The sequence below is a fragment of the Microcebus murinus genome, chromosome 8 (assembly GCF_040939455.1).
Source record: "Microcebus murinus isolate Inina chromosome 8, M.murinus_Inina_mat1.0, whole genome shotgun sequence".
In the NCBI taxonomy this organism is placed as follows: domain Eukaryota; kingdom Metazoa; phylum Chordata; class Mammalia; order Primates; family Cheirogaleidae; genus Microcebus; species Microcebus murinus.
Window position 1 is genome coordinate 55,286,592 of NC_134111.1, and position 23,197 is coordinate 55,309,788.

Here is a 23,197-nt window from a genome sequence, read left to right on the forward strand (position 1 = left end):
TCACATCTTCAGGCTCCACTTCAAATTCTAGTTCTCTTGCTATTTCTAGCACATCTTCAGTGACTTCCTCCGTTGAAATTTTGAACTCTTCAAAGTCACCGTCAGGGTTGGAATCAACTTCTTCCAAACTTCTGTTAATGCTGATATTTTGACCTCCTCCCATGAATCACAAATGTTCTTAATGGCATCTACAATGGTGAATCCTTTCCAGAAAGTTTTCAGTTAACTTTGCCCAGATCCATCAGAGGAATCACTATGTATGGCAGCTATTGCCTCATAAAATGTATTTCTTAAATAATGTAAAAGGAAAATCAAAGTCTCAGGGCCATCCCCCTAATTCTTTGTGCAAAAGAAAAAAGCCTCAGGCACCTATGAAAAATTGACCCCACAGATCATTCATTAAGGAAATTCCTTGCTAACTTCCCCTAAGCAAGGATGTGCAAATTGTACCTATGTCTAGCACCTAAAATCAAAGCCTATCCTATTCTGCACTAATGATGAATTACAAGTTTATCTTTGCAGGTAACAGAACTGGAGATAAGACAGAATCAGACATTCTTCCACCTACCCAGGGAAATCTACATAATTGATGCTTTTTTCACTCCCCTTTACCCTTGTAACCTTCTTCTTATTTTTTCTAAAATGTAGATTTCCTGGGCCTCATAAGAATGTAACCACTTTGCCTGATCAACCCACCTCAACTTTTTCTTTCTCTCTATATGTCTTTAAAATGCTGAAGGTTCCAACTTCCCCTTTGGAAAAACAACCACAGGCTTGTCTGCAGTTTATGTTTTTCCTGGGTACATCCTCAAAATCTCAGCTTAATAAACCTCAATTGAGTGTGACTCTCATTTTCTGACAGTTATTATTTAAGTTAATAATAAGACATGAAAGTTAAAATTACTCCTTGACCCCTGGGCTACAGAATGGATGTTGTGTTAGCAGGTACAAAAACAATATTAATCTTGTACATCTCCATCAGAACTTTTAGGTGACCAAGTGCATCATCAATGAGCAGTAATATTTTGAAAGGAATTTTTTCTGAGCAGTAGATCTCAACAGTGGGTTTAAAATATTCAATAAACTATGCTGTTAACAGATGTGCTGCCATTCAGGCTTTGTTGTTTCATTTATAGAGCACAGGCAGAGTACATTTAGCATAGTTCCTAAGGGCTTAAGGTTTCAGAATGGTAAATGAGCATTGGTTTCAACTGAAAGTCACCAGCTGCATTAGCCCCTCATGAGAGTCACCCTGTCCTTGGGAGTTTTGAAGCTAGGCATTGACTTTTTTTTAAGCTATGAAAGTCCTAGGTGGCATCTTCTCTCAACAGAAGGCTGTTTCATCTACATTGAAAATCTATTCTTTAGTGCAGCCACCTTCATCAATGATCTTAGCTAGATCTTCTGGGTGACTTGCTGCAGCTTCTACATCAGCACTTGCTGCTTCACCTTGCACTGATATGTTACAGAGATGACTTCTTTCCTGAAACCTCATGCACCAGCCTCTGCTGGTTTCAAACTTCTGCAGCTCCCTCACCTCTCTCAGCCTTCATAGAACTGAAGAAAGTTAGGGCCTTGCTCTGAATCAGGCTTTGGTTTATGGGAATGTTGTGGCTGATTTGATCTATCCAGACCACTAAAACGTTCTCCATTTCAACAATAAGGGTGTTGAATTGCCATTGGCTTGTATACTAGTATGACCTTGCTGTCTTGTCTCCTTCTCTATGGGGTCAGTAGTAGTACTTGATTTTGTTCATCTGGATGAATCGCTTTATGGATTACCTACAGCAATTCTTAAGACAGGTCATTTCTTTTCATTTAGTAAAATTTTATTTTCTTAATCTGTCACTGCTTCATATGCCAACATTGGGAGGCAGTGTAGCTTGACCTTTGAGCATAGAGGCTTTGGGGTCAGACTGCTGAGCTCACAATTCTGGCTTCGCTGGCCCTGCAATGTTGGCCTAAGTACTTAACCTAAGTCTCAGCTTCCTCATCAGTAAGAGGTGAGAAATATCTGCATTTTAAAATTACATTTCACCAGCCAGAGCAAGGTACAGAGCTCTGATTTCAAGGAAGTGAGGAAGTTCAATACTACCACAGGCTCAGAAGGGAGAGAGCCAGAAATAGTTGGTGATGGGCACTAACAGATATCACAATGAGTTGGGAAATCAAATAGAAAGTTGTGTTAGAATTGTGCATCAAATCAGAGCAAATGAATCCAATGTATGAACTCCAGTATATAAATTTTGTGGTTTATTTGATTTTTGCTTACTTCCTGATTCTCTTCTGTGTTTCAAATAGTCGTGTTTGGTAGATAGGATCTTCAAATAAGTGAGGTTATAGCATATACTTATTAAATATTGCTTATATTTAACATACATAGTATATGATCATTAAATATTATTGCTTTGAATAAGTACATTTTGATATCTATAGAAGAAAATTATCATAAGCAAAGGATAATAATCTCCTTATTTCTGCTATATAACTTTCAGGAAATGCTTAGTTATTAATTTCAATCACTTCAATGTCCTTAAAGTGAAAGAAATAGCCTATTTCTTTTGAAAAAGTTGCATATGGTAATGATTCTTCTGATTTTTCTAAGTTTTTAGTTGTCTCTTATAAAGGACCTCAGCTATTAACACAAATTTAAAAGGCTTTTATGATTAATCCTTAGTGTGATTCAATATGACTCTATACATATGCATATTGGACTATAATTTATAACTGTTTCAAAATAAGTGTTCCATTCCCACGATTGCATTACTTCCCTCATTCTGTTTTAAAGTGAGGCTGTTTTTCTTAATCATGTAGGTTATTAAATGTATTAATGTTTCACAAATGCTTTTCTAATGAACTCCTTGCCTACTTGCTTTTCTTGTTTGTTAATAAGAACAGAGGCGAACATAACATTCTTTTGGACTAATTGAGCAACTTGGATTGATTATTGCTATTTCGAAAACAACTATAATATGTGCCAATGGTTTTTTGAATCTATAATTTATATATCTGAAACTATTAGTAGTTTGATTTCATTTAAGACCATACTTCTGAGTAGCACATTATTAAATATTTATATAAACTTGTTTTTTATACTTCTTCCCCCATGGTTTTTGCATAATCAATGGGGTTACTATTACAATTTGAGAGAGAGAGACACACATGGCTTATTTGCAATGGTGATGCAGAAACACCATGGAGCACTGTATGTTTGAAGTAGCATGGCTTTCTTGGGAGCCCCCTGTGGAGTGAAAGGAGGAAGGAGAGACCAGGCCTAGTTTGGGCCACTGTCAAACTGACTTGTGCCACGGGGTGACTAGTCACCATGGATGAAAATAAGACTAAAAAGGGAAATTTCTCATCTGTGTGGGTCAAGGTGGGTGGCCATGGAGATCAGATTAGCCTTGAGAAAGTCAGGGACTAGCATCAGTGCAGTTTGGGGTGCAGTGTACTGATGAATGAATCACTCATTGAATCAAGACATATCTATTGAGAACTTAATTTGTACCAAGCACTATGTAGACTCTAAACAAGCAAACACACACATTGAAATACCATCCACAAAGCCGAGTAGCAAAATGCTGAAAGATACAAGAGGGAGTGAGGGAGTGCAGGAAGGTGACAGGAAAGTTGATTAGGGACAGCCTGTCTGAGGAGTTGGTATTTAAGCTGAGACCCAGAAAACAAAAGAAACCAGCCAGGCCAAAGGCTAGAGGAAGAGCAACAGGTGGAAGGAATGTTGCCTTGAAGTGGGGTACAGGCATGACAGTGAGAAGGGGACACCAGAGATGAGGCAGGAGAGCTGGGCAGAGGCCAGGTCACCAAGGCCTTGCAAGCTGATAAAGGACTTTATTAGATCCCATGGGAAACCAACCACTCTAGGGTTTCAGGCAAGAGGCTGACATCACCTGGTTAGTTTTCCAATCATTGTGACCTTGGGAGCCCCTTCTGTGTCCCTCCTCAGTTATATACCAGTCCCCTCCCCCCGCAGAGATGACTTTTGTGAGGTTTATTCCCTTGCTATAGTGTTCAGTGTTGCATATTCTTGAATTTACATAAATGGATCCCCATTGCATGTGGAACGTGACTCTGGTTGTGTGGAGGGTGGATTGGAGGTGGGCGAGATGTGGAGGAGATGACGGTGGCTTGACTGGGATGGTGGAAGGGGAGATCCTGATCTGTGGAACAGTGCACAAGATCTGGAAAGAAAGACCCCACTCAGGGAGAACAGGACCAGAGCCACGGAAGTGTTCCTGAGTCCCTCCTGGGCATGCAGGGAGCCACACACCAGAGGTCCAGATAAAAGGGGGAGCAAAGGGCTTGCGAGGCCCACATACAAGCAACCTGGACCCAAACACGAGGGAGGCTGCTTCCCTCCGCTTGTGTGGGTACCTGGTGCCTTGTTACCCACACTGTGATGGCTCAGGGAACAGTGGGCAGACTTGTTCCAGAACCTAGTAACTGAAGGAAGGGGAGGGCTTTGACAACCTTCCGGTTTGCAGCTTGGCAGGACAGAGCTGGAGATGGTGGTTTCATTATCTGAATCTGAGGCAGGGTTAGGCACGAGTGTTGGGAAACACACACCTTTAAAGTTTACTCAGTCCTCAAATATTATCAGCTATGTTTTGGAATATCTTAGGAGCTAGGGATACACCAGTTAACAAAAGAGATAAAAATCCCTGCCAACATGGAGCTTACAATCTAGGGAGAAAGGAAAGCCAAGTAAGTAAAAGATAGTATGTCAAATGATGCTGAGTGCTGTGGAGAAAACGGGGCAGTGAAGGGAGACTGGGGTGCAAGGAAGGGTCGTTGCTCATGTCCATAGGACTGTCTAGGAAGGTCGTACTAAATAGTGTGAATAAAGACCTGAAGTTCTGAGGGAGCCGGCCACGTGGGTGTTGGGTAGGGTGCAAGGTGCAAGTGCAGAGGCCCTGTGGCAAGGCTTGTTCAATGAAAAGCAAGGAGGCCAGTAGAACAGAGTAAGAGGAAAATTAACAGGAGGTCAGAGAGGGGCCAGGGATTGGATCACAGAGGTTTGGGAAGCCAACACGATTTGGCTTTCTGTTAAAACATGTAAATATAGGCACTTGCTGGGGATAAGAAAAATTTCCCAGAGGTAGGTCCATCCAATTGAGCCCAGTGCATTTGCTAAATTAAGGAGCTATCTCCCCCCTTTTCAAAGAGCTGGAAGCAGCATCTCCCTCATCTCTGCCAAGCTCAGGGGCTGCTGCTAACCACACGGACCCACACGAGACAGATCTTTTCCTTTGGCTAGTCTCGTTCCTCAGCAATCCAGAGAGGATTCCCACCCACCACCTCCAACTGACAAATGTCTGCTGTTTGTTAGTTGATGTCTGATTTTTTTAAATGGCATTTTTTGTTGCTGACTAAGGGGGTTGCATTGCCCGCTGCACAGAGAGGAGCCAGTACACTGAGGCGGTCAGGGTTGCAGTGGAGAAAGTGATTAATTCCACAGAGCACTAAGCAGGGTGATGGGAGGAATTTCTCAAATCCATCTCCCTGATAATTTGGGAGTTGGGTTTTTAAAGATAGTTTGGAGGGCAAAGGATTAAGCAATTGGATTTGCTAATTGGTTAGGTTGGGGGCAAAATTATAGGAGTGTAGAAACCATCTTCTTATGTTGAGTGAGTTGCTGGGTTGGGGTCACAATTCTGGCTGAGTCAGTGCCTTGGCATGGGCCTCTGGTCTAGGGGGGTCAGCCAGTCCACTGGAATGTGGGACCTGGAAGATATCGCAGAAACTACTGTTAGGTTCCTAACAGGCGATGTTACCCTATGGAGAAAGTTGACATTCTTTATGACCACAGCGATGTGACTCCAGAGTAGCAATTATAGAGAAGCAAACAGGTGACAGTGGCTGATTATTATCATTATTTTTAGTTAGGCCTGTGCCTTTGCAGAGTTTTAGGCCCTTGCTCCAGTTCTCACCTTGCACCTCTTTGTGGATTTGTAGAGGGCAGTTTCATTTTCACCTTTATGTTTATTTCATTCCCTGGGATGAATTTAATCACTTGGAGGGAGCGGAAGGAGAGGTTCAGAGACGGGTCTGATGGGGCCATATCTAGGGTTTCTGGCAATAAGAGGAGTGTTTCCTGGTGGGACACACTTTTGGCAATAGATGTACAATATAGATGGTTTGAGAACTTATTTACACTTATCACCTGGTGGCAATGGATGATAGGAAATGGGCCAAGACAGGTAAGTGTTTCTCCAGTCTCTGCTCTGGGCCCACCACCTGAGCTGATATGCTGGCTGTTTGGGCCCTTTCCAAGAAGCAGGTGTTTTGGTTAGAGAGTGATAATTACTCACTTGGGCTTTGCTGTCCTGGAGTTTATCAGTGTATATGACCATAATATCTGGGAGCTCAAGGGGGTATGTTCACACTCCTTTGTCTGTACACGCCAGTCAAGGACCTTTTGAGACACCTCCTGGGTGTCTAAAGCCAGGCTTCTCTTCCCACTGGGCAGGGGATTGAAGATAACTTCAAGATGTTTAATCTACAATGGGAATGAAGACATGTGAGTCCCACCCCCCTAAGACCTGGTTTGATGAGGACTCTGCATCCTCAAAGACTTTCAGGCAGTTAGTGAGGGCCATGGGAAACAAAAACCCCACAGGTGGCCCCTGGGGATTGTGGATAATTTAAAGCTTACTATTAATTATTTAATTAACTCCCCATATATATCCATACATATATACATGTTTTTCATTGGTTTAAAATTTTAGCTACACTAATTCCTTTTGGAAAGACTCAACTGTGACTTTTAAGGTCCTACTGAAGGTAGGTGCTGGGATGGAGATTCTGAGAGTAGGGGCTTGGTCAAGGTCTTTGTGACTGTCAGATGACTGGCAGGTGACAGCTGTGTCTCCCAAGGCCGTGGCCTGGCCCCTAAGCTTTGAAAGGCTCTACACTGGCTCTCTCTGGCTATGGTACAACCTCTGGGGAGAAAAGTCTATGGATCCCTGGAGACGTGTCATTCAGATTGTGTTCCAGGTACCTGGGATGGTGCAGACTAAATCCCAGGTACGCCAAATTCTCCCAGATGCCCAAATGCCCATAGTCCATTGCCAGGGCCTGCCTGGGCTTCATCCCCAGAGTTGGCCTCCTCCGAAGGCACCTCTGCGTGGGACTGTGGAGGGAGCTTGGAACAGGCTACAGGGCTCACGCATGTACAAACGTGGCACAGTGTGGAGCGGGGGTGGGGGGAAGGGAGCAGTAACTCCAATCTCCTCTAAATGGTGCAGGCTTGGTTCCATCTGGTGGGATCCGGGTGTGATTTGCTGCCTTTTGAAAGCAGCATCCCACACTGCGCTGTGGGAACGCACCATCGAGCTGCTGAGCATTGCGCCTAAAGTGAATGCCAGTTTCTCCCTTGGCCAGCTGCAAACCTGGCTTCCACAGCCGATGTTTCACAGGAGAAGCCAGGAGGCTGCGGCATGCCTGTCCCACTACAGAAAGCTGTTGTATTTCTCACACTGTGGAGTAATTGACCCGAGTCAACTAACAGAGTCAGCATTCGACCCAGACAGGACTGAATTAAGGAGTGAGCTGCTGGAGCTGAACACAGACCCCGGCTACTACTCCTAGAATCTACACTGAAAAACCAGAAGCATTAGGGTTAAAAGGAACAGTTTCATAAGTTAGTCATTGTTGGTGAAATCAAAAAGAAAGTAGTGGACAATACATTCCCCAGGGTGTTTTATTCAGCTTGAGCTTTTAGATCAATGGGTTTGTCTTCATTATTTGACCCTAATTACTGTTATCACAGTCTGATAAACCATGCCCTGTGGTGTGGAAAACAGGCCCTTTTCCTTGGCTCTCTTCCCATTTCCATCACAGCAGCCAAGGACTCCAGTGGTAAATGCAGTCCTGCAATTGATAGAACACTCCCAAAAAGACCCCTTGCAGCACAATTTGCACAACACGGCCCTTTTGAACAGACAGACCTGAGCATGAACCCCAGCTCTGCTGCTAGCTGTGCAATGCAAGTCACAGGAGCCCTCTCAGCAAATTTCTAAGTATTCCTGAGCCTCAGTTTGCTCATCTGTCAAATGGGATTGATATTGTCCACTCCATGCTGTTTTGGCAAAAGTCAATAACATATAAATATAAAGTGCATAATACAGTGCCTGATGCATGATAAGCATTAAGAAATGTAGCATTTAAAAAAAGCACCAAAAATAACACAGCAAAACAGAAGAAAGAACATAAACTAATGAATGAAGAATATTCATTCACACTGTATTTTAAACAAATAGACCAGAACAAATGCATCCAAATAACAATTACTTCATAAGGTTACTATGGGGACTATGTTAAATTATTCCAAACATTCTGTTGTGTTAGGAAACTCTTGACCAGGATCCTGAAGCACATTGCTTAGACCATGGCAGTGGTACAGATCATTTGAAAGTGGATTTGATTTTGGAAAACCACCAAAAATCATTTAATAGGAAATGAAATAAAAACATGGTCAACTTTTTGTTAAAAAGAAAACCCAGATATGATTATACGATTTAAAAAATTATGATTATTAAATTTTTCTTCGTAGCTGCCAGAATGATCTCTCTAAAATGTCAAACTAATCATGTTCCTCTCCTGCTGAAAACCCTTCAATGGTTCTCCACCACTTGTAGAATCAAGCTCAGATTATCATTTGTGATCTGACCCCTGCTGCCTCTCCAGCCTCATGTCCTACCTCTTCCCTCTCGTGCCCTTTGCCCTGCCTGGACCTGAATGGCAGGCTGCCTCAGTCTCTCCTACTCTAACCCACGACGTTCCTTCTGCCTGGAGCATGCCTGCTAGTTGTCTTTCAAAATTGTACAGCTTACTGCTAACTGTCACTTAGAAGGTGCCTTCTCTGCAAACCAGTCATGTCTTCGCTTTGAATAAGATGTCCTTCCTCCATATTTCCCTAGCATTGTATCTACCTCTTTTCTGGAACTCATCACACTGTACAGTAGTCACACTTTCCCTTGTCTCTGTCCTCTACTAGAGAGAGGAGAGAGAGACACACACACAAAGAAATAAATAACTAAATATATACATAAATAAAATGGATAGAAGAGACAAATATCCCATATAGAAGAATTCTAAATAATATATGTAGACACCTGCCCCTCAAGGAGGTGAAGCATAACTCCCCACTCCTTAGGTGTGGCCTGTGCACAGACTTCCTTCCAAAGAGTACAGTGTAGAAAGGGGGAAACAGTAACTGTACAGCGTGGAGATCTGGCCAACACTACTTCGATCAGATGATCAAGGTTAACGTCAACAGTGATGAGTCATGTTGATAGTACGTACCTTGATATGACACTTTACACCTGTGGTCTTCCTCCCCACAACCCATAACCTTGGGTAAATCATAAGAAAAACATTGAACATATCTCAATAGAGGGACATTCTACAAAATACCTGACCAGTATTCCTCAAAACTGTCAAGGTCATCCAAAAGGGAAAGTATGAAAAACCATCACAGCCAAGAGAAGCCTAAGGAGACGTGATGAGTAACTTTAACAAGGTATCCCGGATGGGAACAATAAAAGGATATTAGATAAGGACTAAGGATATATGAATAAAGAATGAACTTTAGCTAATAATAATATAGCAATATTGGTTTATTCATTTATAATAAATGTACCATATTAACGCTAATAATAGAGGAAACTGGGTGTAGGGTATATAGAAACTTTCTGTACCAGCTTCCCATACCTAAATGAAAACCCAGAAACCATCGCTAAAACTGATACCCCACTATAGAATCTGAGAACAATCTTCACCAATGATAGGCAGATGCAGCTGGATTGAGAAAAATAACTCACAGCTTAACCGTGCTTCACCCCCTGGAATAAAGCAGTCCCACTGGCCTGAATGAAGACAGAAAGGTGTTCCTAACACAGTCCCGGGGTAGAGGCACTGCTCCTCTCTGCTGCCTGAATGCTCACTCAGAGACCCAGGACCTGTACCAACCAGAAAATTAATCAGTTCACCTTCTACTGAGTGCCAGCTGTTTTTGAAGTATTAGCTTTCATTTTGGGGGAGAAAGTCACTGCAAATAAAGAGTGTATGACGCTGGGCATATGAGGGATGTTGTAAGTACTGTTATTGACATTTTCATGAGCACAGTGCTAAAGATTTTACCAGCATTATTTTATTTCATCCTCATAACAATTCCACAAGGTTGGCAAGTGACAACAATGAAGCCCAGAGAAGTTAAGTGACTTGCTCAGAGATGCACAGCCAGAAAGCAGCAGAGCTAGAATTAAAATCCTAATGGTTTAGTTTTAAAACCTGCATTTTTAATCACTTCATTGTACTTCATACAAAACCCTAGTAGCAATGTATGCTGAGGACCGAGATTCTTGTTGTACTTTACTTATGATTTTTACTTGTATTTTATTATATTTGATTCATTCAACAAATATTTCCTGCATGTCTACTGTGTGTTGTGCTGGCACTAGAGACACAGTGGGGTGAACTGGACACATAGACACATCCCTATACCCAAGGGATCCAGAATCCACTGAGACCTGAATAGAGGCAGATATACCATTTCAGCCCAGCAGAACCACAGTAGGGCCGTTCTTACCTGCTGGGCATGGAGATTCAGCCTAGAAACTAAATACATCAGTTTGCCCCGTTTTGTACATCAAGGGGATTCGGAGGGATGTAAGTGAATCATGAGAGAGCTCAAGGACCATCACAAAGCCTTGCCAGTTAGTGAATATTGTGGTCCAAGGCAGAGGGAAAAGCATCCTGAAAGCCCAGACAGAATGTACATCTGATGATTATTTCATGCAGGGGCCATTATCTTTCAGCAATCTTATGCTTAGTGTCTTCATAAGACACAAGAAGAAAGAGCATCATGGAAACTGGAGCAGAAAGCCATATAGGAAAAATAGGTTTGGATGAAATTTATAGAACAAATAAAAAAGAACAAGATAACAAAGCTCAACTGTCACTTTCTCAGGGCATCCTCTCCACAGTACTGCCCGCCCCCCCATTTTTAGTTACTCTTTATTAAAACATCCTGCTTCATTTTCTTTATGACACATTATTATAAATTTATCTTGCTAAATTATTTGTTTACTTATCTTGCACCTGTCTTTTCCTACTAGACTAAAAGGTTCAAGAGAATATGAATACTATGTGTTTCTTCACTGCTGAATCCTCAGCACCTAGAGCAGCACCTACCAAAAAGCAAGAGCTCACCAAATATTTGTTCAGTGAATGTACATAGATAACAATGGAGATGGGTTAACATGTGGAAGAATTTCAAGAGAACCCAAATTATAATAGCAGAATTTAAACTCACATTGGAGTTAATAAAGATATATATGTATGTATGTATGTATATATGTATATATATATATATTTAATGCAAGAGCTCAGAATCAACAAATCAATGGAAAAGAACAGACAGACCAGAAATGGGCTGATACTTACATGGTTATTTGTTTTTTAACAAAGGCACCAAAGGGATATTATGGAGAAAGAACTTTTCAATAAATGATACAGATAAAAAATGAACCTTGGTGCGACTGAGATGGATCATAGAGCTACATGTAAAAGTTAAAATCATAAGGCTTTTAGAGTAAATCATGGAATATATTCTTATTTGTGGGTAGGCAAAGGTTTCTTAGATCACTAAAAGCAATAACTTTCAAATGAAAAAAAATTGATAAATCAGACTTCACCAAAACTAAAAACATCTATTCATCAAAAGACACCATTAAGAAAATGAATTAAACAAGCTGCAGATTGGGTGAAAACATTGACAATACATACATCTGATCAGGGACTGGTACCCAGGATATATAAAGAACTCCTACCACTGAATAATAAAAAGACAAGCAACCCAATTAAAAGTGGGTAAAAAATTTGTAGAGCTCCCAAAAGAAGATATCTGAATGGTAAATAAGCATATAGGAAAGAGTACAACATTTTTAGTCATAGGGAAATGAAAATTAAAACCACAGTAAAATATCACTACACAGAATGACTTTCCAGAATGACTAAAATTATGAACAGTAGTGGCATCAAATATGGGTAAGACTGTGGAGCAACTAAAACTTTCATAGTTATTTGGTAGGATTATACAGTGGTGCAATCACTTTAGAAAATTCACATCTGAGAGTTGTTATAAAACTAAATATACACTGATCTTTTGACCAAGTGATATTAGGTTTTAGCCCAAGAGAAATAACATTACATGTTCCCAAAACTACTTATACAAAAAAGTTCATGGCAGCTTTATTCGCAGAGCTGCAAACTGGAAACAGCCAAGGCATTGAACAACAGGAGAATGGATAAACAAACCGTGGTATAATCACACAGTGGAATCCTACTCAGCAACTAAAAGGACTAACTTATATTCCCAGTGTGGATGAACTTCAGATGCATTATGGTGGCTGAAAGGAGCCTCACACAAAAGAGTATATGCTGTATGATGTAATTTATATGAAATTCCAGAACAGGTAAAACTAATCTGGAAAAAATCAGAACAGTGGTTATCTCTGGAGGTGGTAGTGGGTATCCTTGGGAAGGAGGCTGAGGGAACTTTCTGGGGTGATACTATATCAAGATATATTTCCTATGGAAAAATATGACCAGGCACAGTGGCTCATGTCTGTAATGCTAGCACTCTGGGAGGCCAAGGTGGGAGGATCGCTTGAGTTTGGGAGTTTGAGACCATCCTGAGCAAAAGTGAGATCCATCTCTACTAAAAAAATATTAATAGAAAAAATTATCTGGGCACAGTGGTGTGTGCCTGTAGTCCCAGCTACTCAGGAGGCTGAGGCAGGAGGATCCCTTGAGCCCAGGAGTTGGAGGCTGCAGTGAGCTATGATGATGCCACTGCACTCCAGCCTAGGCAACAAAGAAAGACTCTGTGTCCAAAAAAAGAAAAGAAAAAGAAAAACTGTTTTCTAAGCTAAATAAGTTTTGGGATCTTTTGATATGCAAGATTAGATTACCAAAACAAAAAGATTATGTCTAAATGAATGTTATAAATACAGGTATATTAATACTGAAAAATATAAGTAATACTTCTTGAAAAAGCACTTGTATTGTGTAAACAAAAAAATCTACTAACAATCATGTAATTAAGAATAATACATGAACAAAAACTAAGAAACTACAAAGTAAGTGCATACTTCATTCTTTTTTATTTTATGCAGTTTATTTTTGTTCTTATTAACTGGAGAAATATTGATTAAAGAATGCTTTTGTAAGAAAAAGTGAGAATAAATAGTTTTCACTTCACTTAAGGAGCTTTAAAAAAATCAATCAAAATATACCATATAGTAAAAGTCAGAAAAAGCAAAGTACAAGAAAGTAAAAACTCAGAATAAGAGGAGTTAATAGGTATAAAACCAAATCCTTCATTAAAAACAGAGTCCCAGATTAGATTAAAAATTAAATTCACATGTTTGTAGTTTATAAAAAATATGCCTAAAACAAAATGACCCAGAAATAATAAAATTAAAAGATGAGTGGGAATTTTCAATTTAAATATATAGCCTTAGGGAGGATTTATGTAAAACCCCAGTGAAGATTATGTTCCCTCTCACATACTTTATGGCATCCTGTGTTTTCTCTTCATACAATTTATCGCAACTGTTACTGTATTCTGATTTGCATGATTTTTTTAAATCTATTTCCACATTCTAAGTTTTTTAAGGCAGAGATCAAGTTTGCTTTGCTCATAGCTTTATCTCCAATGCCCAGCACAATGCTTAAAATTAGGAAATATTCATTGAATGAATGTATTCTAAAAATAAGTAAAATAAAAGAGAAAGCACAGATGACAACACTTATTTCAAACCAAGGCAATTCTAAGGTACAATCAATCAAAAAAACCCAAAAAGTAATTTTAAATCTATAAAATAAATAATTCACATCATGATCCTGTTTTTGTAAATAATATAGAGTAAAAAATTATAACAAAAGAAATATTAACAATTCAAGGAAAGAGATTGATGATAACAGACTAAAAATATATTCACGTTCCTTCCTGGCAAGCTATCATGAAATTACTCCCAAAATTTAATATCTAATTCAGTCATATCAGCAATGGAAAATAAAAAGAGTTGGCCAGAGGTTTACACTTACAGATAGGTAAAGAAGATCTTAATAGATTGTCACTGCCTTCATAACAACAAGAAAAAAGAGATAAAGTAAAAATCGTATTTGTTGTTAAATTTGTCAAGGAGTGAGTGGTGGACAAATTTAGTCTCCTGACTAAATTCCTCTCAGAAGTAGCTCTTTATAGATGAAGAAAGAGCAGCAACTGCTTCCTTACCCGAGACCAGTTGTTTACAGGGTGGAGGGATGAACCTACTATCAGCAGAGCCACTGCTAAAAGGAGGAAAACTAGCCAAGCTTTTAAATGGTAGTGAGCTATCAAACAGATTGGTATGTGGAAGAGTCACAAATGCAAAAGTAAGTCTCTCACCTTGAACATTCTCTGCCATAGGAAGTTTGCTGTGAAAGTGATGATTAGTGCAGAGCTGGAAAACAGAAATCTTACATTCTTGCACGTAAGTAAGGTTGGAGGCCATGCTGGAGTTGATACCAATGTGAACTGAATTGAACTCAAGCTGCAATTCAAACCCCTCCGAGCTCAAATCCTGATTGTGACCAATTACTGGATGTAGCCTAGGTAGTTGAGATTGGGTAAATGGGCAAAGGAAGAGCTCTATAATCATTTTTGAAACCAGAAACAAACTAAAACTAATAAAAGCTCCAGCCTATCCCTAGCTAAGCACCACAGATTGTTGAATTTGTGTGATGGGCTTCTCATTCTAGCTGACTGACATAAAAAAATCACATATACTCTCCATTAGAAAGAGAAAATTATAAAAAAATTTTATTTAGCTCAAACATGTCTGGTAAAACTAGTAAATACTTTTATCCTTCTATACAAGATGTTTGGAGTGCAATAAATATTTATGAATACATGCAAAGAACCAGAAAAATGTGACCTATAATCAAGAGCAGAAATAATCAATACGGTTAGACTCACAGATGCCCTGGATGCTGGAATTAAAGATCAGGTATCTAAAATAACTATTATAAAGAATTATATGCTAAAAATTTAGAAGAAAAAGTAGACATAATTAATAATAGTTGTGAAGTTTCTGCAGAGAAATGAAACCTTAAAAAAGAACCAAGTCAAAATTTCTAGAACTAAAAAATAATTCTAGAACTAATGAATATTAATACAACATAACACAATAAAATATCAGAAATGTATGGGCTTTACAGAAAACTACACATAGCAAAGAAGGATCAGTGAACTCTAAGGCTCTAAGTTCAATAGAAAATACCCAAATTGAAGCATGAAGGAAAAAGAGAATGAAAAAATTATACTGTCAGAAACCTCTGGGCCAATATCATATGATTCAACATGTATGTAACTGGTCCCAGAAAGAGAGAGAGAATAGGAAAAAATAAATATTTGATAAGATGTTAGCCAAATATTTTTTGAAATCAACAAAAGTTATTAATCCTTAGATTCAAGAAACTCAATAAGGCACATTACAGTCTAAGGACTTGAAAACAAAGATTAAAAAGGAAATGTTAAAAGCAGTGAGGAAAAAGATATTATATTTAGGGGAACAAGAAAAATGACAAAGTTTTTATTAGTAACAATGGAAACCAAAAGATAGTGATTTCTTAAAAGAGCTGAAAGAATGAAGAATTGTCAACCATAATGATAAGGTAGTTAGCTCTAAGCAGTAAGTTACCACTGAATTTGATTTCTTCTAAATACTTATTATATATCTTCTGGAACAATAATGCATTTCTCTTGTAGCTTAAACACATTTAAAAAAGAACAAGAAAAATACTATATCTGGGATATACTTAGTATACTAGAATTACCAGAAAACTATCTGACTAATCTTCATATCAAATATCTAAATGATTAGTACTGTGCTTTTATGAGTCTTTGGACCAAAATGATTATTTGTCACAGCATGCATTCATTTATTCAGTATAGTTTCATTGAGTACCAGATATACATGAAACACTGAAAGGAATAAAAGATGGATAAGACATGATCACACAATTCAAGGCACAAGTGTTCTAGCAGAGGAAAACATACAGACTCACAATTAACTCTAGTATAAGGCAAAGAGAGGAACAAATCACCATAGGATTAGGAGTTTTACAGAGAAGAATACATTTACATCTGGCTCTGAATGATGGGACAGTTTTGAGTGGAGATGGTATCATTGGAACAGAGAGTGACAAAAGTGGAGGGGATGTTAGAGTAGAGTCAGATGGCAGAGAAGCTGGTGGCTGATTTGTAGACTACGAAATAGTTGAGTTTGTAGGTAACATAAAATACTCTGAGAAGAGAAATGAAAGCCGGGGGTAGGAAAGCAGTTTGGTAGGAGATTTCCAGGGCCTCCAGCGGCCAGGACACTTGTACTTTCATAGGTAATGGGGGAGTAATTTAAAGTCTATGAGTGGGTGAGTGATGCAATCTAAAATACGTTTCAGGAAGAACAAGTAGAAGCCTATTGCCCAGTCCAGAGGTAATGAAGCCCTTTAAGTAGGATGGTTGCTGTAGCGATTGGAAAGGAGGAAATAGATGGGAGAGGCTTTGGGGAGGTAGAATAAATGGGGCTTGACTCCTGAGTGCACATGCCTTTTTCTCACCCTCCGTGTGACCCTCATTCCTTTCCCTCTTCTGATCATAAAGCTGTATGAAGTGTCCCTTAACACACAGGCTTATATTTCCTGGAAAATTTCTCATCAGTATTAGGTAAGGCTTCATTTGCAATAACCATGAAAGACATCCCAAAGGATAATTCTTAATGTTCACAAAATGAGGAAGTCATATTCTACATCTACATTCATATTGTGTTTTCTCTGTGTTCTGACTTTTAGGCAAGGTTTCTCCTGTTTACCTAAGAGTCTTTATGCTCAGAAAACGGGAACAGATAGCATAGCTCTTCTGAAACTCCTGGCTGCTCATGCAGAATGGAAATTAGGGTCATAAAATTAAAATTCTCAAATTTACTATCAAATGATAGTAAATTTCATTCTTTGTTCCATTATTCAGGTTTAAGAGCATCTCTGCTAAGAGCCTTAGAATATTAATTTTATATATTTAGGACAAGATTTTAACAATAGAATGGTATAACTAAATGATGAGAAACTAAGGAAAGCAGTCATCAAAATAATTGAATTGATAATTCAATTGTTAAACAAAATCCAGATAAGGTATTAGTCACTCCATTTTTTAAAGCAAGAATAGTAGACAATGTTTTGTATGCTTGTATTTCTATTTTCACCATGTGTGTGGACTATGGCTAAAATGAGCTGCAGTTGGCAGTATGTGGCAACAGGGAAGGGACTCTCTAGCATGGCAAGTCTTTTGGGGAAGCTTTGCCTTGGAGACATAGAGTTTTTGAAGCCCTCTTTGGCTGCTTTTGACAAGGAAAATTTTGTATTTTCAGGCCTGGGACTATTTTATAGAAACACGTATGATAACCAGGCTACAGGCAACAAGCACGCATTGAGCAAGCAGGAAAGCCCTGCGGTAGCTGCACTTGCAGTACAGCAAGGAATGCTTAGTGCCGTGACTAGCACAGCGCGTGCCTAAGAACTAGGAAATAGGGGATCTGTTTTCAGCTCAAACTTCAGGCAGGAAGTGATTTTCCTGATAAAACAAGCAAAAAGTTATTACTCCTCATTCCCCCCAATCAACACAGTCTTACAGCAAATCTTGGGCTTAACAGGCAGAACTCAAATGAAGATTAGGGACAGCAAGTGCCCTGGTTAGTAAGAACAGCTAACTTTTATTAAGTACTAACTATAACTAAACACTCTCTCTAAATATTTTCCCTGCATGATTTTATTTAACTGTTAAAACACCCTCCTTATCATACCCATTTAATGTATGAAAAAACTGAGATTAAGAGTTTGAGTGGCTTGCCCAGCGTCAACAGCTACCGAACCAGGATTAATGCCAACTGGACTGATCAGGCTAATTCTAAAATCAACACTTTAAATCTCCCTACACTGCCTTTTGCTCAGATAAAGTCAGCAGCCTCCTTGTGCAGGGGATATTGATGTGCAAGACCTACATTAAAAGTGTACTTAAAACAATGCATTTCTGGTTTAGAAGGGAGCAGATTAGTGGAACAAAAGAACATGTGTACTTGAATATATATAAGAATTTGCATAATTTAAGATGATATTTCAAGTCAATAGGAAAAGTAACAAGTATTAAATATGTGGCAATCAGTGGCTATTTGGGGAAAAAAATTAAAGCTATATCTTTTGGGAAAAAATCTGCACTTTCTGTGAGCTCTGAGTGTTTCAGAGATTGTACTCATCCCCATTTGTGGGCATTAGTCTTCCCAGAGAATTTATCTGGAGAATATTTACTTTCAGAGGAAGCACTAAGAAGGGAGGTCTTTTTATTAAAAGTGCCTTGGGGATAGGATTTTTAAAAGACAGAAGAGAATAGTGTTGTGCTGTCTCTCAAGAGTCCCATTAACTCTCTAGGCCATGAACTATGTGTGCTCCCTTTCTGGGGAAGGAAAGGCTTTTAGGGCGATTATTGTCACGGGGGCTATATGATGGATTATTTCCCTCCACTCTGGTTGCTAACTGAAAAAAAAAAAAAAAAGACACTCCAATAAGATTATGAGAAGGATAGAGTGACATTTATACATAGCTCTTCTTGGGACAAGTTCAAGTAGGATAAAAACTGAAGTGAAAAAACAAAAATGAGACAACACAAGGAGAAGAATAACCTGGCCAGCCTTGAGTGGGGAATTTTTCCATAGCAGCAGTGGGAAAGGGGAAAGGCTAGCCCAGGATCTTGGAAAGGAGGGACAGAGATGACAGAAGGGTGGTAGCATTGTATTTGGTTCTGTCCCCCAGCTTTCTCTCTCTCTTGTCTTTGTTGTTATTATTATTTTACTTTTTAAAAAATTTTGCTGGGTCATTTATATTCTCATAAAGTAGCTCGAATCCTTTATGGGACTAGGCTGATTATAAATACATAAATATAAATAATGTATTAGAGATATTTATTAAAATATTACATTTATTCATATATAATATTCATAAATTTAAAAGTATATACTCATTCAGAAGTTAATGTCCACTATAGTATATGTTGATCTTATTCCATGGTTTGGGTTTAGTGCTCTCAACAAATCATTTTTTATCTTCACAAAGTCCTGAGGGTAGGAAATCCTTCCAGATACTTGCGCACATGGATTCCTAGGCCGGGGAGTGAAGTTGGTACCTGGTGCAGTGGGGTTGGCTTAGGGTGGGAGGGACAAAGGCAAGATGGCAACACCAGAATTCTGACTGGGAATGCCACTTTGACACTGGCACAAAAACAAAGCACATGGAACATACAAGTCAACACATGTAAGCCAATTTCTTGAAAGCATAAGATTGTCACAAGGCTAAGAGTTGGGCTGGAAATTTGGCAGAGTCAGTAATAATTTTTATGTCTAAGGACAGAGGAATCTGAGTTACACAAACAAGTGGGTGTTCACTGCGAACCCAAATAAGCGAGTCATGGTGAAGGACACTGTGTCTAGAAATAACGGAGTACATCAGCACCACTTTCTAGGTGATGGTAACTGTTGCTCCTTGGGGCATATGTGGCGTTAGGAAGTGATGCCAGTGAGAGTGGTGCCTTTATTGAATCTTCTCTTCGGGGGGTAAAGGGCCATTCATGTTTCAACCCAGTTATTCTAGCACCTTATCAACAGGATGAAGATGCACTAGGAGATTGGTGAGGAGTGAGAATATGGCCATATGTGAGATGTTCTGTGTGTGTGTGTGTGTGTGTGTGTGTGTATGTGTGTGTTACGTATATTAATTATCCATGACACAATGAAGTAGGGTTTAGCTGGGACTAGTGTGTGCTGTGTCCTTCTTTTTACAGTTGCTGGTAGTGAAAAACAATGGGTGAGGCAACTCTGTGGAGATCGGAATTTGATGACGGTGAAGGGGGCATGACTTAACATTTGCTCTTCCAAATTGCTGTCCTTTGCTCTTTCTCCCCAATCCATGGTGATTTCTCAGTAATAAATATATGACTACAAATAATATTACATAATACAGTGATTATTGTTATTGCTGTAATTTTATTGACTGCTTATTAAAATCTTCACATGCATCATCTCATTTAATTCTCACAACTGAGGTAAGTGACAGTGCCAGGATTTAAAAATAGTTCTGCACAGAGACCTTAATGCTCTACTAGTGACTCTTATCAGCTGGTTGCACGTTTATAATTCACTCATTTATTAACTCATCCTGTAGATACTGTTTTTAGTCCTTACTATAAAGGTGTTATAAATAAACAAAGCAGGACCATCTTGGAAGGAGAACAACAATAACAAAAAAATCCCTTCCTTTCCTTCTTCCTTTCCTTTCCTCTTATCATCCAAAAACCACTCAATAAATCCCTCCTCTGTGCTAAGCACCCTACCCGGCACTGCAAATAAGATTATGAAAATGATAAAAATCTCTATGCTTCCACAATTCAGAGTCTAGCCAGGAGAAAATAAAAAGTACATATTAATAGATAGATAACTATAATTTTATGTCTTTAAATATCAAATCAGAGAGTACTGCAGGTAACATTGACTTGCCTGCTTATATTTCCCCTGGGGTTTCTCTTTCTACCAATATCTGGCTTGGTACACAAAATATTTTGAAGATTGTGCATGTATTATAATATACTGTTTTATATGCTTTTATCTTGGCACTGACATTTTATCTGCCCTGCTAAATAAGCATTTCATAGATATAAACAAAATCTTTGGTACTATTTACAGAGCAGAATTTGGAAAAAAATAGGGCTTGGGTCAAAGCAAGCATCTGTGATTCAGTGTAGATGAGAACCGTTCTTCTAGAACTTAGCAGGTCCAAAAGGAGATGTGGTGCAGTCATAGGTCAGAGTTCTCCGTAGGATGAACAGGGGGAATATGTGCACAGGGGGAATGAAGTCAGATGATGACAGGACCAGCATCCTCTATCTGGGTCACATACTCTTATGGTGAAGTTTGTTCCCATGATAAGAAAAGTTGTAAATATACAGAATATCTACACATATTCAAATATAAGTTCACGGAACATTTTAAATCCTGACAAATCATCTTTGGATTATCACTATCGAACAAATGTAATATTTATATATATTTTTTTTTCTTTTTTTTTTTCGTTTTGATAAAGGAACAAATGTAATATTTAAAATCTATGTCTAAACATAGAACAGATATGGGTGGGCTTCAAGGAGTCTGTGAACACCTGAAATGATATGCAACATGGTGTTTTTTTAGCTTTCATCCAATTCGAATCTATGACACTAAAATGATTAAGACCCAATGAATAGGTAACTAAAAATAGAGAAATTAAGCCCTATAACAAGGGCAATTTTCCCTCATAAAATTAGTACTTATAGCACATGATTCTGACATGAATACTGTACTTACATCTAGAGCCACAGACTGCTTGGCCCAGGACTTCTTCACTTGGTCGTACATAATTGTGTTGTTGATGCCAAGGCCACAAAAGATGACAAAAGCCTAGGAGAAGGAAAGCTCGCTGAATAAAAATTGCAACAACTCATTAGCAAAATCTCATATGAAAGCAAGCACCCATCAGGGATTGGCCTTGATAAATCTAATTTTATTGAACACAGAGGTGGACCTCAGGGAAATAGGCCCATTAAAATTCATAATTACTATTGTCGTGGAACAACTTTACAGCTTGCATCGCACATGAGAAAAAATTAATGTCATGGAGAAATTACTTCATGTGTTTAAAAACATACTTACAGTCTATTTAAATGTGTTCTTAATTCAGGCGTCCTCAAACTACGGTCCTTGGGCCACATGTGGATGTTTTTGCCCGTTTGTTTTTTACTTCAAAGCAAGATATGTGCAGTGTGCATAGGAATTTGTTCATAGTTTCTTTTTAAACTATAGTCCGGCCCTCCAACGGCCTGAGGGACAGTGAACTGGCCCCCTGTTTAAAAAGTTTGAGGACCCCTGTGACTTAATTTATTTAGGTTGTGGACTGATTTTAGTAACTCCATTCTACTTAACCAAAAACAACCTCATTTAAAAGTAGCTAGGCTATAAAATATTTTGGTAAAGAAATCCAACGAGTGTAACCATAGGTGAGTGTTAAGGGTAAGAAGGGTTGAGTTAGAACCATTAATAAAGAAGCTGTGAGCTATTCTGGGCCAGTAAGAAATAATCATGGGTTTTCATGTTGGCTATTGGCACAGTCTACGAGGAAGCCAGTTCAAGGCTAACCTCTACAGCCAGGGGGCCTGGAATGAATGGAAGCTTGTAAACAAGAGAAAGGTAAGAGTAGTACACCTGGCAGAGCTGGCTCTGGGTCTCACAACTCTGAATACACATGAGCAAGACAGGAGTAAGACAATAACCCTTTGGAAAAAGAGAGGGAGACTCGATTCTGTAATAAAATTAAGATAAAAATAATCAGTAGTTATAAAATAATTTGATTAGTGAAAAATAGAACCAAATATTACCTAAGCACTTATGTATTCCTTAAATCTTCCTGTAATTTTTGTCATACCATTTAAGCATAATGATAATAATAATTAATTAATAATTATTTATCCTTACAAATGTGAGCAAGCTATAACCAGGAGACTATTGGTGACTCCATGTAAATCTTGGTTTGTAAATTTATTTTCTTACCTCAAAAAGCCTTTGATCTGCATCATCAAAAGGTTTCCCATCAAGTCTATTTAACACTTGAGCCACCCCTGTGGAAAGAGTTTGGGGTATGTGGTCAGTTGCAATGCTGGACATTGTTACTCTTACAGAGTAAGCCAGAGCTGACTCCATGCCTTCTTTAAGTAACTGCACTCAGTGTAAACGCTGGTCTCTTGAGTGCTCGATATCTCCATGAAAGTGAATCTGAGGTGTACAATGAAGCAGTCTATCTTCAAGGCTGGTCTTGACCTATATTCCAACTAGGTCTCATTAACGTTCAGAGTTCTTCCAGACATCAATCTGATGCCCTGGCAATGGCTTTTTCCTCTTCCTCTTTGCCCTTTTTCCCTCCCCTCGAAAAACTCAATCAGGAAAGTATCAAACCCAAGAAAGAAGCCCAGTCAAGGAGAGTTCATGGTTAAAATGGAGAAGTT

At 38.9% G+C, this 23,197-nt stretch overlaps 1 protein-coding gene across 1 annotated transcript in view; it reads right to left on the reverse strand.

Moving 5' to 3' along the window:
* The window catches only part of LOC105883021 (dual 3',5'-cyclic-AMP and -GMP phosphodiesterase 11A), a 185,836-nt gene that overhangs the window by 139,643 nt on the left and 22,996 nt on the right, over positions 1–23,197 (reverse strand). The window contains exons 4-5 of the mRNA XM_076005395.1: positions 22,746–22,813; positions 21,507–21,599 (exon numbers count right to left, since the gene is read on the reverse strand). Of these exons, the coding sequence (XP_075861510.1) occupies positions 21,507–21,599; positions 22,746–22,813 (161 nt within the window). The remainder of the gene's footprint in view (positions 1–21,506; positions 21,600–22,745; positions 22,814–23,197) is intronic.